Here is a 20,209-nt window from a genome sequence, read left to right on the forward strand (position 1 = left end):
CTTAACCACTCCCCTGCCAGCCTGATCAATGCCTAACTGCTCTCCTGCTGGCCCGGTAATCCCCAACTGCCCTCCTCTGCCAGCCTTCTTATGGTGGCCATCTTTGACCACATGGGGGGTGGCTATCTTGTGCAAGGACACGAAGGTCAATTTGCATATTACCTATTTATTACATAGGATATTGCAAATTATGTAGAATCTATTTTGGAGTGGGAGATATGACCTTCAAGGTGGTTAATGGTTGATTGGTCTAGGACTCCAGAATGCTTTCATTCTGTTTCTTTCTCAGTTGTTAGGGGGCATACCTGCAAATTTAAATGTTGCCAATTTCTTACTTGCAATATTGAGAGTATTTTCTATTTTTAATATGGGTCAATCCCATATTCCCTTGAATCTACTTCATGGAATGTACACTGTGTACTTTATAGATGAAAGAAAAAGTGAGCTATCAATATAATACTCAGTTCTCCAAAGTGACTAGCAGTTTGAGGTCTATTAAATTCAAAAAAGAAAAGTATATTTTAAAAAAGATAATGGCACCAAAACCCTATTTTTCTCTTAAAATCATAACTACTTATATTGCACAGAGTGGTAGAGTAGTTAACAACCTGCTTTCTTCTGTGAAATATGTTGACTTATTTTTTCACTTTATTTTTCTAAAATTTCCATTATTTTCTATAAGATCTTATAAATTCATAAACCCAAATATATGTGTTAATATTTTAGGGCTATTTAGATTTTAAAGCAAAATTTATAATTCAAGAATTATAATTCAAAATTCAGGTAAAGATTATTAAAATATATTCACAGAACAGGACTAAAAATTGATAATAGAACAGTCATAATAATTCCTTAAATACAGGAGCTAGGAGGTGGATGGGCTCTCCAGGTGAGTAATTGTTATGGAGAAACATCCAGAAATGTTGAAGAAGGTTTAAAGACTCTGGCTGCCTTATCAGGTTTGGCTCAGTGGATAGAGCAATGGCCTGTGGACTCAGGATCCCAAGTTTGATTCCCAGTCAGGGCACATGCATGTGTTGCAGGTGATCCCCAGTAGGGGGCGTGCAGGAGGCAGCCAATCAATGATTCTCTCTCATCATTGATGTTTCTGTCTCTCTCTCTCTCCCTCTCCCTTCCTCTCTGAAACAAATAAAAATATATTTAAGAAAAGATAAAAATATTTCAGAATATCCATATTAGAACTGCAACTTATGTGTGGGTAATTAGTGTATATGCACACATTTTATTTTCAGAATATTAATAGTTTTCTCATTGGCTCAATTTGAAATATTAGGGTTTGACACAAGAATTGTTCAGGCACCTACTACCTCAGGATGCTAATTATAATGTGCTTTTCTAGTTTGAAAAGATCTATACATGTTCATGAGAAGGGGCACATTCTTTTAAAAGTTTTGGATACAGCCTTGTCACTGTGGCCACATGAGTGAAGGCTGTCATAATATTTTCCTAGTGTGATAAGACAATGATAAGTTTACATACCTAAGCAAAGGATAATACTTTCTAAATAGATCCCTATCACCCCAAGACCCCTGCTGACAATTTGTCTCATGGCTAGTATTTTTATATTAAGTTTAGAAAAGACATTTTTAATATTCTCAAATATAAACATAAGTAATGCGCATGAATTTCTTTTTGGGTCATAAAATTCATTATATCTCTGTTTGCTTCTGACAGAATTCACTTAACTTAAGCAATGATGGAGAACTTTTGAAATAAGACATGTAAAGTATAGAAAAATGCATTCAAGTATTTCAGAGACATATTAAGACCATGTAGTTTATCATTACTTTAAGCTACCTAGCTTATCCTCAGAGAATACAAACAACGTATCTTGCTCTTACCTACCTTTAGTACAGGAAAATATTTCTGTGCTTTTATTTCATCTACACCAAATGAGGAAGTATATATGTTTAACTTTTAGCAGTCTATCGCCTTAACCACTCGGCCACCTTGTCAGCTGCATATGTTTAACTTTTAAGTGCACAGTCCTCAAAAATAACTAAAGCACATAGTACTAACTTCCTTCAGTTGTGGCATTTATATTTAGTGGCAAAGATGATGATTTTTTTTCTAATATTGTTTTAAATTTTTATAAACAAGGGGAATTTGTCCTTTTAGTTACAAAAAAATTGTTGAACATACATTAGTTTTTAAAAGTTATTTTTAAAAGTTAGAAGTGGATAGACCAGAGTTCAAAAACATTGAGAAATTTTTAGCTTTAAATGGCAGTTCTTACTTTTAGTTTGAAATGGTTAAAGGTCAGAAAAGATTGCCACCTTGTTCAAAACTGGCTTATTTCTCTCTCGGAATTCTGAGTTCATCGTTTTCTTAATGTTTAAACCTTCCTCTGTTAGTAATTTGGCACACTGAGTTTCCATTTAGTGAATCTGATCAATAATCATGCATATCTAAGAAGCATTCCAGGGCTCTTTAAAAATACATTAATGATAAAAATAATGCAAAAAGAGCAAAACTGAAAAATAAACAGAATCTGGTTCGTTTTAACCAAGAACTCTGTTACATAGTTGTACTTAATTACACTGCACAAAATAAGTTAATGCCCCATTGTAGTTGAAATAATTCCATGGGGTTGTTGATAAATTTGAAGTAAAAATTTTATTCAAAATTATTCACATCTAGTGAATGACTTATATATTAAAATCACTGATTCACAATTATATAAACTGTCAATCCTCACTTTATAGAAATAATTTATTTTTATAATTTAGAGTTAAAACCTTCCTTTCTCAAATTTTGAGCTAAGAGTTTGAAATCATATAACTTTGATGGGAAAACATTTATTATTAAAAATCTCTCATAAATCCAATTTTATATTCATTAAATTTATTTTTATCAAAATGTAAATACTATAATACCATTGAATTTTAAAGTCTCATTCTGAGTTAAAATTTAAAAATCTTAATGAACTGTATTCAATTATATCAAAACCTTAAACATAATTACATGCAGACAAATAAGGAGCTATTAAAAGTCTAACAAAACAAGGGCTTGAGTTTTTTAGTGTTTGTCAATAATTAAAAACACATAGATACATAGCTAAAACACTTATTTAAACACAAAATGCTGTTTTCAGTATTTTCACATTTATTCAAAGACATATGAAGTTAAAAAAAAGTAGATATTTATAAAATGTGATCTCTTGTGCCATTCGTTTTAAATTTCCAAAGAGCAAAATGTAATATTCTAAACAAGTAAAGCTATTATCTAAATAATAGAAGTTCTTTATTTTAATCATCTAATTTGAATTTTTTTGTTATTACATAAGTTGGTCTGGTAGTATTTGTATGTATAATTTTCTATTACTACTAAACAAGTTTTCCATTGAATCAACTTATTATTTTTCCATCTCTAACTACAGTATAAGAAAATATTTTAAAGCCTCAAGCTTCTAATTTACCTTCATCATTTCCCTTTTCTCTTGGTATAAAGTTCATTGTGCAAATTTTACTTTATAAGATTATTATTAAGTTAAAAATAAAGGAATCCCAAGTAGTTTTCACATGTGCTATTATTTGACATTATATAATATACAAACACATTGGCAGTGATACTTCCACTTATGTGATTTACTATGAAAGAACAAATAAATCAATATGAAATAGAATGTCTATAATACATAAATATATATTTTGTATCCATTAAAAGAATCATAATTTGCCTTATAAGTTTGCACAGCAAATTATAATACCTTCCTCTATGCATTTTAATACAATGGTCATCATTATACACCACACACACACACACACACACACACACACACACACACACACCCTATGGTGATGACACTTCCTTTTGAATTGACTGGTTGCACTTGCATGACCCCAGAGACTTAATCTCATTGCTGATGGATATCCTCATGCCTAAGAATTTTATAGATAACCCAGTAGAAAATATTAAAAATCAAAAAGGCTAATGGGAAGCAGGCTCGGGAGATGGTGTCAATCTTCTTGGCCCGGTCGACAAAGATCTTCCTCATTTCATCGGGGCTTTCTGGCATTACCTGGGCAGGACGGTTTGGGGCCTTGGGGGTCACGCTGTCCTTTGCTTGCAGACACGGTCCCATGCCATAGGCTGAGAAGCTGAATCGACTTTCCCTGACCTCATCATCCTGACATAAGAAAAACATAAGAAAACACTTTAGTCATGAAATAGAGCATAATTAACAGCAATTCGGAGCCTTAACTTAAGCTTTAGCATGATAAATGTTAACATCATTAAAATGAAAAGACAAATCTGTAAGTATGAGTTGCTTTATTCCCCTCTCAAGTTTTATTGATTGAACGTGCATCACATAGACACATAGATGTGCCCATTAAAGAATATAAGACTCTCAAATTATGTTTTAATGGAAAAGTAACAATTCTGGTATTGTCTATATATGTCTAGAATATCTAAATAAATGGAGCAAGAAAAAAAAATCTATTGGGTATTATGTCATATATATTCACAGACTAAATATTTTTTACATTATGTATCTAAATGGTTAAATATGATGTCAGAGGAAAAAATACGTGCCAGGATCATTGACTGAAATTTCATTTTTCATGGAGGCAAATATTTTAATGCTTATTTCCCACACTTTTATGTTACTTTGTTTCAAAATACAGTTTAGCTCAATAACTCTGGTTGATTTTTGTTATCCTTAATGCTACTCATATGTTTTATACTAACCCATTTGGCAGACTATAAAATAGTCCCATAATCTGGCTTATATATAATTACTTTTCAAGAGCATTGATTTAGTTGAAATTATTAATGAAATTTGTCAAAAGTTTATTTCATGTTAAAGAATATTATGAATTATGTTCTAAAAATTATTACTTTCTTTTAAATGTTATAAATTGAAGAGAATTCCCTATGCATATACATTGAAGAAAAATATAAACTTAAAGAAAAAATTATTAATAAAACTATAATAAATAAACACTGTTCATGATAGGAAAATATGGTACTTATTAATTTATAATAAAATTCATTAATGAGTGATTTAATTTGACAAATTTATTAAAATTGTAACAGTATATGGCTGACAATTAATTGATTTTTTTGCACTAAGATTGAAAGTTTAAAAGATGACATTTTACAAATTTATTATAGCTTGCCTCTTATAGAAGTAATTTTTATAGTAAAACAAGAGGTGAAAGTAACTAAGTACTCAAACTCTTGAAAAATATTTTGTGTTTTGAAAGTAGAAAGCCAATGAATTGTATATTATGAAATATAAGAGTAATAAATAAAAATTAAAATAGATTCTAAAAATGAGATGATCAAAGTTGATGTAATAATTATAAAATAAGTTTCTGGTGAATTATAAAGTAAGGCAATTTCATCTGAAAGCAGAAACATATAATTACTGGAAAATATCTCAACGGAAGATATACAAGGAATTAAATTTTGAGGAAACCGGTATGACATAAAAGCTGATGATCCAAATCCCATTTAATTACTACTGTAATCTTGCAAAAAATGGAAGTTGATTTTTAGTCGTCTTCATAAGAATGTTCATTTGTGCTGGCAATTTGTTTTGCTTCCATCGAGATGTTAAGGCTATATTATTGTTTGTTTTGAATTTTTTATTACAAAAATGCTAATATTTTAGGATTTAATAGCTGTGGTTAGCAAAGCAGTATCTATTGACTCTCCCTTTTTTCTAGTTTCATTGAGAAATGGTTAATGTATATCTCTGATTAAGTTTAAGGTGTACAAACTGATGGTTTGACTTACATTTATTGTGAAATGACTATAATAGGTTTACTTAACATCCATTATCTTATAGATAAAATTAAAAATATATATTCTTATGAAGAAAACTCTTAGGATCTACTCTCTTAACCACTTTCTTATATATCATACACCAGTATTAGCTATAGTCATCTTGTTGTATGTTACATGCCTAATGCTTTTTTAACTTATAACTGGAAGTTTGTACATTGTAACCACCTGCTTCAATTACTATTGTACCTTTCTAATCATCTGTTCCAACCATATTTTCAAAACTTTGGAGACCCCCGTCCCACAAAACAGAAATAGTCACTTAAGATTGACCATATTTAGTGAACAACTGTAATTTTCTCAACCGTATCTTTTCAGATAACTGACTGTGAGTAAAGGGTTAATGCCAGACCTCCCTGGGCTGTCTCAGGACTGCTGAGAGGGACTTCTGGTTCTTCCAGCATCACTTCCTTGAGAACAATAGAGTTCAGCTAAAGGGGGAATGTGGATTTTGCTTCATCTGCATTGAAGGAGGCACCTGCTCTGGGGAGGCCATGTGTGACCAGTGGCTATGTGACCAGACAGTATATAGGCTTGGTGGGAAATAAAGGCTGTGGCTTCTCTTGGTCAAGGTGACCACAGCCACATGCCTTGGCTGTTGTCTGGCAGCTGTATCTACATGTTGTGTGGGTGAGGGGCTAAAGAGCCATGCTCTTGAGTGTCTGCCAGGCATCCCACTTTGAGGAAGATGCTGTGTCTGATGGGAGGCCTGCCTCCCATGCCCCTGTAGGACTGAATGAACATTAAGTTAAATTCTACGGTGCCTGAAGGGCCGGCTTGACCATGCGACCTCCAAATTTCGGCAGTGGAGACAGAAGCTGACCTCGCTCTCAGATCATTGAAGATGCCAAAGGTTGGAAGGAAATTCTGAATGAGAATGTGATACTGATCCACCCTGGATTTGAGTAGCGGAAACTCTTTAGAAAATAATGGGATAAATCTTACTATTTCATATCTTGTTGAGTTTGTAGGTGGGTGATTAGTAAAATTAAACAGGAAGGAACAAGGGTGAGAGGACAGAAAGGAGAGTGGCTCAAGATACAATTAATTCCTTGTCTCCTATTAATTGATTATCTTTGAAACCACTCAGGGGTGGGGAAGAGAAACAAAAGCAAGGAAAGCAAGCAGCTTCAGGGCCTGCACTCAAAACAAAAACAGAGGTGGTGGGACTTAAAAGAACAGTGCACTTAACCTGATGTCACTTCTCCGTTACCCCAGTGGCACTGGAAACTAGTAACTATCATGCAGCCCAGTCTGACATAATGTAAACCACAGATAGAAGCCCTACGTGTAATTTTAAATTTTAAATTTATATTTACTACAGTTTAGTAAGTTAAAAGAAGCAGGCACAATTACTTTTAGTAAGACATTTTCTTTAACTCTGTATGACCTAAATATTCTTTAAACATTTACTGAAAGTAAAAATTAAAGAGATCTTTTACATTCTTTATTTCTTACTGAGTCCTTGATGTCAGTGGATATTTTAACGTGCCTCAACTCAGACTTCATATTTCTAGCATTCTATAGTGCCACATGTGGCTGGTAGCTTCCATATTGATTAAAGCAGTCTATATATATAAAAGCTTAAGCGACCATTATGACCAAATGACCAGAATAACAAAATGACCAGCTGATCAGTCGCTATGATGCCCACTGACCACCAGAGGGCAGATGCTCAGCACATGAGCTGTCCCCTGGTGATGAGTGTGCTCCCACAGGGGGAGCACCACTCAGCCAGAAGTTGGACTCACAGTTGGCTAGTGCAGCTCTGCAGCAGGAGCCTTTCTCAACTCTGCAGCAGCACTATGAGCAGCAGCAGGCGCAGCAGGCTGGGATAAGTGGGAGTGGCATGGCACCAGGCCCCAGCTCAGGTTCCTCCTTGGCCGCCTGCCATTTGGTGCACTGCTATATTCCTCGGGGGATGTCAGACTGCAGGTTTAGGCCTAAGGATTAGGCTTAAACCTGCAGTTGGACATCACTCGAAGGGTCCCAGATTGCAAGACGGCACAGATCAGGCTGAGGGACCGCCCCTGCTATACATGAATTTGTGCATTGGGCCTCTAGTTCCAATATAAAGGAGCTGGGTCTCCATGTTTTTCAGGATCATGAAGTTGATTGACCTAGAAGCTGATTTTTTTTTTTTTACTTTTTTTTTGCATACTGAGGCACAAAAGCAATGTTTAGTGTGAATGCTAGCTCCTAATTCGCTGAAGCGTTGCCATTCAGGAATTATTGGCAGGTGTATAATCAATGACCCTTTTTTGAGTGGGTGGAGCCCTGAGTGGTGGGAATCTATACTGAGGAAGACTGTTGCCTGGTTCTCTCACTGCTGTGAAATAGAACAGCCCGTTAGGGGAGTTGCAATTCGATAATTTAAAAAATGAGCCTACCAAACCTTATCCTCTGGCCTCCTCTCTGGTAGACACTGTGATTAGGAGAGTCCCTCAAGCACCAGTTCCCCAGATGGCTTTCTTTTTGGGAAGGCAGCAGGGAATATATAATTCATGGGTACATTTGCTTTTGCAGCTGCCACGCTAGATTTTACTGATGGAAGAAAAAAAAACAAGAAAAAAAAAAAAAAACCTGGGCTCTTCAGAAGAAAGGTCATGGCCAGAGGTGAATCTATTAGCTCTCTTTGGGTGGCTTTTAAGACACAGAAGAAAATTGACAGAATTCCTAAGACAGATTTCCTAGCACATTATTGCCCGCTGGGAGGAAGGAAATCTGTTCCAGTTCCGGCAGCTGCTTCCCTTAAGAATCCCTGTTAAATCTGCTGCTTTCATCTCAAAAAAAAAATCCAATGATGCCAGTGGGGAATGGAAACAAAAGGCACTTATATGACTTGCTGAATTTACTCCATCCGTTAGGTCAGCTGAAACAAAGAACATTGACTTGAAGGCCAGGATCTCCCTGCCTAATTCTGAATGGGGTTTCCAGGCTACCCTACAGTAAAAGTTGGATATCCAGGAGTGGTGAACATATCTTTGGGTGCCAGTCACATGTACAGTAATGCTGCTGGGGAATGAGAAGGCTATACAAAGACCAAATGAGAACCTGGTGGGGCCGAGAAGGAGGCACAGTGATGCGGTGGTAACAGGTATCATGGTCATAGGAGAAACTGCAAATAGGAAAATAAGGGACTAAGATATATCCAGTAGGTGGCATTGTCTTTGGCTAAATGTATAATCAGAAAGGACGTGACATGTGAAGGAATGATCTTGCCAAATCTGGCTTGAGCCTAATTTTGGGCAATTGTTCCTTAGCCCAGATGTAGTTGGATATATTAAAACCAGAGCCCTTAGAATTGCCTGAACCTTCCTCTGTAGTAGCTATTAAACAGTACAAGATTCCAGGCAAATAAAGGAAGCTTTCAGCTTTGAGTAAGGGAATGGTGGTGGCAGCATTAATTTTCTCTAGAGCATTCGTGTCTACCCTATGTAAAACTAAATGAGCCCTGAAGGCTGACTACGTGGGTTCCCTAGAAACTCAAGAGTTTCAGAAGAACAAGGGAGGCTGGTAGGCTTTGACAGACTTGACTAACGTGTTCCTCTTCAGCTCAATCTAAGAAAAGTCAAACACAGTGTGTCTTCTTGTGGGTAGACCCAAACTATATAACCTAACTGTCACCCCTCAAAGGAAACCAGAATTCTCCAGCACATTGCCACAACCTGGTTGGAAACAGTTTGATTGGGGTCACTGTCAAAAGTAAGTTGGTTAATGAGAAACGATAGTTTCCCTCTCCAAGGAGAAAGTCAAGAGAGGTTTTGGAAACTGCTGTGGCACATGTGACTAGGTAAAGGTGACTAACCTTAACTTTGACAAACTATTGTACTAGAGACAAGTCACAAACAGTGAAGGGCAAACTGCTGTTTCTTCTGGATCCCACTTGAGCAAAACAGCTTTCAGGTTATACAACCTGAAATCTGGCAGACAGATTTTGGATTTATGCTGGCCACGCTATATAAAGTGACTAGAAGACAGATGGAAATTGAAAGGAGAACAAGAGATTTGAGGCAGGCCATAACCCAAGCTGACTTTCAGAGGCCTTAAAATTTATCCATTGCAGAGGTATCTGCTACTAAAGTACATGTGGCTGGAGGGTTTGGAGAAAGCTCAATAGAGGCTCCCTAAGATAGCTGCTAGGATTGTAGACTAGAAAACTCTCTGATGCTGTGAGCAGGTATAGTAATGTATTGGAATGGTGGCTACTGGCATTCTCTTTTGTTCTAGAAGGATCAATTCCCCCAAACTGAAGGAATCTGAAGGGCATCAGACTATATGTAAGCCTAAAGTTTCTACCATGTTAGAGTGATGCCAAAAAGGCATGGAACAGACTAATGAATCTCAGAGGGAAGGTGAAGGTGGATGGGTGGGTGGAGAGAGATTAACCAAAGAATTTATATGCACATATGCATAGGCCCTAGACACAGACAATAGTGTGGTGAAGGCCTGGGGCGGGGGGAGGGGGGGGCCAGGTGCAGGATGGAGGAGGTCAATGAGGAAAAACAAAGGGGACATCTGTAATACTTTCAACAATAAAGATACATTTTTAAAATTTTACAGCAAAAAAAAAAAAAGGCATTCTAATTTAAAATCCCTGATAAAATGAAAGTGCTATATTCATAAACAAGTTAAGGGGAGTACCTCGGGCAAAATACTTTATGTTCATGAAAAGGTACCTAGCTGACAATAAACCAGTGATGGAATCTCTGGTTGAGCTACCAAAGTGGTCTAAACATCATGATTCTCTTTCCACTGAGGCAAAACAGGCCACCTGATTTACCAATGGAAACTCCTAAATGGAAGGTCAGGACTCAAACCATACATGCAGTGGAATGAATGACTGTAGTTGAAGAGAGCAAGCAAAGTCCACACAATGGGCTGAGTCGAGAACAGAATGTGTGGCAGTATGGGAAGAATTGGTTCTTGCTCTCAGAGCAATATCTGGATATTCAAAGATGCCCAGGGTGCAAGCTATATTTCCTAATAAAAATTCCAGGGTGGAATTAAATTAGGTCATTTAATGCCTCCCATGTTGCTAGCTCCAAAGAAGACAAGAGTGCCCATACAGATATCTTGGACTGGCCATGGATGTAGCCATGGTGGTATCCAGGCCATGCAGCAATGTGCAGAACTGTGGCATATTCCTCTGTTGCACAATGAAAGCATCAATGTGGTGAGAGCTTGTCTTGAATATTAACAAAAGGAAAAAATGCCTGAAAATTGTTTTGGGTGCAAGCTCCCAATGATAAGCACTCACACACAGCCGGCAGATGGAATACTTAGGGTCTTTGCCCATGGCTCCAGGTGGATGTAATGGATTTTGGCAGAAATAGACAGCTAGTCCATCTTGGGATTTGCTTACACTGTAACAAAAGCCACAGCTGACAATACTATTAATGGCTTGGAACAAAACATTTTATATCATTTTGGGCCCCCACAATAGATCCCATTGGACAAAGAAACACATTTAAACATGACCAGTGCATAAAATGGCCCAAGAACACAACATAGGAAGGGCGTCTCATCTGCTGACAGAGCAATGGTTTACACAGAAATTAAAATGAGCAATTAAAACATGCATTACTAAAGACAGGATGAGACTGACATGATGGCTGGCTAGTGCACTAGATGAGTGTGTATGAGAGTGAATATGAGTGAGTTGAGGTAGGAACGCCTTTAGAAAGGTGCCTGGTTTCTGGTGAGGAGAGGGTATGGGGTGGAGTGTTACTGATATAATGACTATGGTTAAGATGGTAATGATCCCTCCTGAGGGAAAGCTGCTGTTTGAAACTGCTGTTTTAGAATTCTCTGCTATTTTGAAATTCTGTTCTTTTTCTAGTCTATAAAATAACTTTGTTTTTTAGCTTGAATAATAGAAGAGATAAACTTAATTGTCTGACCTTGCAAGCTAGCCATCTAACTGATATGCTGATATTGATGCCAGGTGTCTGTATAGATGTGATATGATACTCAAGGTTACAAGTTGTCTGTATAGATATGACAGGTGTTTGCTAGATATGAGATGTACTCAAGGTTACAAGTTGTCTCCAAAAATAACTTACACAAAGAACCAGAAGGATATAAAAAAGGAAATACTCCTAATTATGTTTGTTCAGAATTTGACAGAGGTAATCTTCTCTGAACCTGCGTGCAGTAAAGATGATTCCTAATTGGCTCATTAAGGCATCTTGTCCAGCTCACCGATTTGTGATACAACATCAGTCCACAATTGTATTTGCATTTTTTAGCTGTAGGTATCATTGCTGCTCATGAATCTATTCCTTTAAACTAGAAGCCTTTCATGCCCTGTGCAGGTGAGGGGAAATAAAAAAAAAAACAACCTATGTGCTGAGTAGCTTAGCTGCAAGGCGCCCAGTTAAATGAAGCTACATTATCTGCTATTTCTCTTGCCTTTTTATCCTTCTAAAAAAGTTAAGTCAATGACATACAAGATGAAAGATTATTTCTGTCTTGTAAGTATGTTTGTGTCTGTAAGCCTATAATCAGAGCTATGGTGTTGTACTGAACAAAGCTTACGTCACATTTGGACACTGGTTTTAATAGAAAATGACACATTGGAACAATTTAAATTTAACCATCTTTAAATAGCATTGGTCCATCATAAAAAATGGCAACAATTTGTAAAACTGCCATCATTCTATGTGCGTGCAGTGATGATAGTCTTGGCAGGGCCAATGTTCCTTGCACTGTGGTCTACATAACTGTCTTGGAATCCATCTCTGGGAGGGATTATTGAGACTGGTTTTGCAGGTCTTCATGCAGAGATTCCTTCTCATTAGCACCTAAGCTGTCCTGCTTATCTGCACGTCCAACAGGGTTTGTGGGTGATTACAATGCACAGTCAAGTTTCAGAAACAAAAGTTTCCTGGAGGCACAATGCAGTATCCTAATCAGCTTGAATTTGTAAGGTTGTAAAACATTTTTTTAATTTCTCTAACTTTCTAATTTACATTTTAAGTGGTAGCTTATGAAAATACAGTATATCCTTATAATGGCCTTTGCATTAGTATGAACTATTATTTTACTTTTTAGCAATTCCTGTTTTTAAGTAAGGCTATTTCTACATATAGGCTATATGTAAGACTATTCAACCTGTATCTTTATCCATTTTAAAATGTACTACAAGACACAGGTATATGTTAGAAAAGAGACTTTGAATAAGTATGTCATATAATATGATTTATTACATTATTGTTTTCAAAATCACCTGGAATATGATGTCACTTATAAATTCATCACCAGTGGCTTTCCTATTAATTTAGGTGTTGAAGAAACAGAAACCTTTAGTTTCAATGAGAACACTTTTCTCATTAAAATATCTTGTTGAAATACATATTTCATGGCAATGGTAATAGAAAATAAGAGGTTGAAGAACATTGTCTGCGTAATAAAAATATGTGTGTAGTATAGCAAATAATTTTAAAATATTTTATATAGTCATAAATATACTAAATGGTCCAAATTTAAATTCTGAGTCAAGATTAGTATTCAAAATGAAAATATTTCATTACAGTTAAGTGATTGCATGGCTTCATCATTTGTTGCCAGGAATCTGCATAGTCTTAATTACTTAGCTCTCAGATTTTTTGGTTTTTAGTTCCCCCCCTAAAAAAAAGATTATAGCACTATCTAGCAGGATTGTTTTTTTTGTTTTGTTTTGTTTTGTTTTTGGTGTGTTTTTTTTAGGGTGAGAGAAAATATATAAAACACCCAAATAAGTTACTCAAATTATTGATAACATATTATTAATATTGTGTTCATTATAATTGTAGTATTATAAAAATTGCATAACTACATAATATAAAATAAAAATATGAATACTGACTTGAATCATTTTACTACTAGGTATTTTAAATCCACAGAAACTAAACTAGCACTAGAGTGCTTTGTAAAATAGACCTACCCAGTTGCTTCCTTTGCAGTGGTCTTGCACTTGTGTTTCCCTTAAAAATTAGTCAACGGCAGCCTTGGTCAGTATTACTCAGAGTTTAGAGCATCAGTCTGTGCACCTAAGGGTCATGGGTTCAATCCTAGTCAAGGGCATGTACCTGGATTGCAGGTTCAATCCCAGCCCAGTCAGGCCATGTGCTAAAGGCAACCAGTCAATGTGTCTCTCACATATTGATGCTTTCTTCTCTCTTCCTCTCTTTCTCTCTCCCCTTCCCTCCCTTCTTCCCTTCCACTCTCTCAAAAAACAACAACAACAACAAATGGAAAAATATCCTCATCTGAGGATTAACAACAACAACAAAAAATTAGCCAACAGCATACATTTGAAAAGAACACTTTGCCTCTCTATGCCCCACTCTCTTGTCACAATAGACGGGGTTTGCTATATGTTAGAATTCTTTGCAAATCTAATTTCTGCAATCAAGAAGTCTTTAGCCTTGTCAATATGTTCCATGAAACAACACAAATGTTTCAGGTGTACCCATTAGGTGAAGCACTTAGAATCGTCTTATAGCTTCAGAAATAAGATCTCAGCTCTGTTAGATCAGACGTCATGTAGTCAGAGGCTGAGAGAGAGAGAATAAGGACTGCTAGGCCTCACAAAGGTCATGTTTTAAAAAATGACTGGCCTATTGGGTTCTTTTTGAAAGGCTCCACTTAAAACATTAGTTTCTTTTTCTCTAACCCTAATAGCCTACAGAAGATGCCCCTCCTCAAGGATGGTGACTTTGTTTTGAGTGAATGTACTCTCCTTCCCATTCACCTTCTAAGCCCCCAGCCCACTGCACCTGGTTCTCCCCCTGCAGGCCATCCCAGACTCCACAAAGCACTGAAGGCCAAGGAAGCATTAATTTTAAGCATGGTTGAAGCTTTTCTAACAGCTCATCATTAGATTATTATATTAAAAAGTGCATTAAATAATTTTGTGACTAATTTCTTTGTTTTGTAAACTCAGAGACAAAATTATCCTGTTTGTTTGCTTCAATGAATTTTCTAAAATGACTATCACTTAGAAAATTCTAAGGTAAAATAAACATGAAAGATTTTAAAATATTCTTTATTTCAAGTATTGCTCAAAATATTTCTTTGATATAATTCCATTTTCTAGGGGTATTTTCAACTTAAATTTCTAATGAACTGAAGGCCCAAAAGCAAGGTGGTTAGAGAAACATTTAAAATTTTTGACACTATGTGTTAACCAATATTTAGTGTTCATAAAATTAAGGTACTTTACAACTAAAAATATAAGTATAAGTAGAAATTAAATAGAATAAGCTGAAAATAAGCTTAAGAACATGGCTGAGTAAAAAGGTAAATTTGAATAGTTAATTTTCCCACAAGTAAATCTTCTTAATATGCTTCAATCAAGTTAGAAGGGTAGGCATTAAAGAAGGTAAAAAGTTATTTAAGCCGAGACCGGTTTGGCACAATGGATGGAGCGTCGGCTTGGGGACTGAAGGGTCCCGGGTTCGATTCCGGTCAAGGGTGTGTACCTTGGTTGCGGGTATATCCCCAGTAGGGGGTGTGCAAGAGGCAGCTGATCGATGACTCTCCCGCATCGATGTTTCTAACTCTCTGTCTCTCTCCCTTCCTCTCTGTACAAAATCAATAAAATATATTTTTTTAAAAAGTTTTAAAAAAAGTTATTTAAGGTACTTAAATGCACAATTCTTTCTACAGGAGAGTCTGTTTTTACTAAATTTGGAAATGAGACAAATATTTCAGTTATTAAGCATCAACACCATATTGTGAAATATTTAAAGTGCTTTTTATTTTATTTAGAGAACTAGAGACTCAGTGCTTGAATTCATGCACAGATGGTGTCCGGCTGGCCTAGCCCCAGTTGGGGCAGATTGGGGCAGATCCGGGCTGGGCTTGTTGGGAGGAGAAAACAGCAGGAGGTTGGTCAGTTGGACCATCCTGATTGGGACATGATTAGGGTTGGACCAGCTGTGGGGAGGGGCCTCAGGCAATTGGCCAGCCATGGGAAAGGGCTGTGGATAGTTGGCAGACCAGCCCCACCACTGATTGGTTGTGGGGTGGGGAGGGGAATGATCAGGGTGGTAGAGGCCCATTAGGGGCAGGGCCAGGCAGGGAGAGGGGCTGAAGGTGGTTGGCCAGCCTGCCCCACCTCCTATTGGGGTGGGGGGCAATCAGGGGTGGGGCCAGCCCAGGGGTGGAGTTGCAGGTCAATCAGTGGTGAGGCCAGCCTGGGGGAAGGGCTGAGAGGGGGTTGGCTAGCCTCCCCACCCTCCCCACAGCTGGCCCTGCCCTTGATCAGGATGGGAGAGGCTAATAAGGGGCAGGGCCTGATGAGGAGAGGGGTCATGGGAAGTTGGCTGGTAGCCCTATCCCCTGATCAGGCCAGTTTGCTGGCTGCAGTGGGCGTCACAGTGACTGGTCATTCCGGTCATCACAGCATTTTGGTCGCTGGCTTTTTATATATATATATAGATTCTATTAAAGACTAATTCCCATAACGGGAGATAAATTGAAAATTCAAGTGTAAATATAGCTATTCAATTGAATTGCTTCATTCATCTCTATCATCAACTATAATATACATAAGAGGTAAGAATTTTCTATCCTATTCTTAGCTCTCAAAAATGACCAAAATAAAAATTCTTATGTGGTGAAGGAGTGGTGAAGGCATGAAGATTGTCAGTGAGTGGTAAATAAACATTAAGAATCAAAGAGTATGCCAAAACCGATTTGGCTCAGTGGATAGAGCATCGGTCTGTGGACTAAAGGGTCCCAGGTTCAATTCCGGTCAAGGGCATGTACATTGGTTGCGGGCACATCCCTGGTAGGGGATGTGCGGGAGGCAGATGGTCGATGATTCTCTCTCATCGATGTTTCTGGCTATCTATCCCTTTCCCTTCCTCTCTGTGAAAAATCAACAAAAATATATATTTTTTTTTAAAAGAATCAAAGAGTTTTGGTAATGATTATGTAAATTGCTATGAGATACAGCTGCATTAAATATGTTCTTTTTATCCTAATGTTTCTTCCCTAGTAGATATCTTTGAGGTGCTTTTTTCTTTCTTGTTCTTTTGGGGTGTTTCTATATAATGACAATGTTAACTAAAGGTCATTTTGTTAAAATAATTTTCTGTAACTTTTAATTGACAAACAGGAAAGTGACAGATGGAGAAAATATGAAATGCTATTAATTTTTAGTTACATGATTTCCAAGAGTGTGGATTTTGAAAAAAATTACTAATAAAAAATAATTTATTTTTGTTGGGAAAAATTACAATCACTTAGACAATTCTAAGGTAAGGTAAAAAACATGAATGATTAAAATATTGTTTTTTAAAGTATTAGCCTAAAGTAAAATATTCAGTTTAATATATCTGTATACATTTATAAATTATTTAAAAATAGAAGTGTTTAAAAATGCAATTATAGATGAGGTTAAAATACTTTATTGTTGCAAGATAATTATCAGTATAAAATTCTTTAAAACCTCACTTCTGTGAAAACCTTACATTTATTATAGATGATATTTTGAATTAGTTATGAATTATGCTTGGCATATTAAATTTAGATTCAGAAATGGTTTGGAGATTGTTGAATGGTAAAATGTCAGCTTAAAATGAATGTTTTACATGAAATATTGTGAAAATTTAATTCAATCTTCTATGTTTTAGATTGATAAGAAATTAATTAAATAATTTTAAATTATTTATATATCTATTTCTAGCATAATATGATAGATTATTTCAGTGCCAAATCATAATCATGGAGTGAAATAATATAATGTAGTAGATAGCATGTGTAAAAAGCAGTACTATAAGCCTATTTTAGTTAATTTTGAGATGGTAGTCCCTACAATGCATATGAAATTAGATTAAATAAAGAATATGTTACTTTATTATTGAATAGTAGAGGCCTAATGCACAAAATTCGTACACGGTGGGGGAGGGAAGATCCTCAGCCCAGCCTGCACCCTCTCACAATCCAGGACCCCTCGGAGGATGTCTGACTGCTGGGTTAGAGGGATCTGACCTAAACCGGTAGTTGAACATCCCTCTTGCAATCTGGGACCTTTGGCTCCTAATTGCTCGCCTGCCTGCCTGAGTGCCTCTAGCCCCTCTGCCTGCCTGCCTGATCACCCCTAACTCCTCTCCTGCCTGCCTGACCACCCCTAACCATCTCTGCTTTGGCCCTCACCATGGCAGCTTCATCCAAAAGGATGTCTGGAATAACATTCAGAAGGTCATTTGGCTGTCTGGTCTAATTAGCATATTACACTTTTATTATTATAGATTATTTTCCTAAATAAGTATTTTAGAGGCAGAATAGCTCTAAAAATAGCTCTGTTGAACCTAATCTCTGAGTATTTGTTTTCAAAAAATAATTCTTACAACTTTTGTTTTACTAGAGAGGATGAAATTTATAACCTTCATATATCAGAATTATTGAAATAGAATTTGTTTAAAATTATCTGAAAAAGATTTGTCTTCATATATGTAACAAAGAAATTTGTTGGAAATATTTACCTATTGAAAGAATATCTTATACTCTGGAATACAGCATAAACCGACCTATAATGAAAACTATTAAATAATAATTTAGTGTACATGGGTGCCAAATTGCTTTCACCTTTGGCACGCCATCCATTCAACCAAAATAGAGTACATGTCTATTTGTATTTGTCCTTAGATTATGGAGCTGACAAAATGCACAAGGTAGAAAAATCAATTTTTCACTATTGTATAAATCACCTTGAGTTATTTTTAAAGATAACACATAAATTCTTAAGTGAATGAAATAATGATGTTTTTGTACAAGTAGTCAAAATACAGTCGATGATATCTTTATTATTAAAAGATAACTATCATGTCTAGCAAATTATAAACTTGGTAATTACTTTCAAAATCTAGAACTAATGGTCCATGCTTATCTCACCTGTGTATATAAACAATAGTCAATACCATAATAAGTAGGAAGATGGAGGTGCTAGAATACTGAGTGAATGCATTTTCTCTCAACAAACCATTGCATCATTACATTGTATTGCAACGCAGAAGAAGCTACATGAAATACATTAAAGCAATCCCATATCATCCATGTCTCTCAACAAATCACATATGTTCAGAAATATTTTGGCATGTCTCAATAACACTCCAGTACTAATGTAATGATATCATAAAGGGAAAAGCAACTAATACTTTCATGCCATGCATACACCCACGCATACATAGTACTGGAAATAGGCAGTATGAGCAGGTGCGGTGGGTAATGCGCACACAGCAGGCTATGCACACAGCAGGCTATGACAGTGTGGGGTGGGGAAATTTGCACACAAGAGCAAACTTTTATTCTTCCACAGTAGACAAAAGGTTCACTTGAAACTCCATAGAGGAACAAGTAAGTTATTAAAGATTATCTGCAATGCCTAAGTCATTTGCCTATGCCAAATTAAAACTTTTCTAGGAATAATATTTACATCAGTATAAGGTCCTCTGCTGTGACAGACTTTTTTTATATAATTAGGCTATTGTATTTTGCCTATTCTGACAAATTAGAGCTAAAGAAAAAAATATCAGGTAAATCAATAGTACTCATGAAAAGAAAGGGCACAGAATTAACTTTTAGACTCATTATGCTGATTTAAATATTTAGATTGATAAGACTGTTTCCAAATAGTTTTTGTTTGTTTGTTTTTAATGAGGAATTTGGTCAACTGAGAGTTATTAGGTTCATAAAATTGTCTTTTAAAAGTTAAAATGATTAATCCAAAATTTTCATGACAATTATTATAAAAATAAATGGAATGCATTTAATTTTCAATAAATTTGCTTGAAAATCATTTTGTTTAAAAAATAATTCAGTATTGACTGTTACTATGATAAACCTGATTTTTCATCAAAGTTCTTTTTTTTGTATTTTTAATAAAGGAGTATTTATCGTTTATACTAAAGCTCCTATAAACATTGACTATTTAGTGACTGGAAATTGAAATATATACCTCTCCCAAAGAAGCTATTATATGTGATTATTTAAATTTAATGCAAATAATAATATTTCAAATTTACAGTTAAAATAATTAAGTAAAGGTAACTGAGTCATGTAAAAAAAGAAGTAGCTAGCTATGTTGAGAACAAATATGCAATTTTAGTAGGAAAGAGAAAGAGTTGAGAGATTATATATTATAATATAAGAAAACTTAACTACTTTAAAATAATATTGGGTCTAGATATCTGCTATAAAATTTAGATTACTTTAATATTCATCTAATATTATGTCTATTGTCCATTCATCTAATATTATGTCTATTCTTAACTAAAGCATGTGGTAGAAACATCTGCAGAGGTTTTTTTAAAAATACTTTTTTTTCTCAGAAATTTTAGTTTAGTGGACTGGACTATTTGTATATGATTTCCTAGACTAAATTCTTGGCTTTGGTAGGTTT

At 35.7% G+C, this 20,209-nt stretch overlaps 1 protein-coding gene across 1 annotated transcript in view; it reads right to left on the bottom strand.

The window, feature by feature from the left end:
• Positions 1 to 1,126: 1,126 nt before the first annotated feature.
• The window catches only part of GLRA3 (glycine receptor alpha 3), a 136,986-nt gene continuing 117,903 nt past the window's right edge, over positions 1,127 to 20,209 (bottom strand). The window contains exon 9 of the mRNA XM_036424940.2: positions 1,127 to 4,150. Within this exon, the coding sequence (XP_036280833.1) occupies positions 3,878 to 4,150 (273 nt within the window). The 3' untranslated portion in view covers positions 1,127 to 3,877. The remainder of the gene's footprint in view (positions 4,151 to 20,209) is intronic.

This window comes from Pipistrellus kuhlii, unplaced genomic scaffold, assembly GCF_014108245.1.
Source record: "Pipistrellus kuhlii isolate mPipKuh1 unplaced genomic scaffold, mPipKuh1.p scaffold_m20_p_8, whole genome shotgun sequence".
NCBI classification, from domain to species: Eukaryota; Metazoa; Chordata; class Mammalia; order Chiroptera; family Vespertilionidae; genus Pipistrellus; species Pipistrellus kuhlii.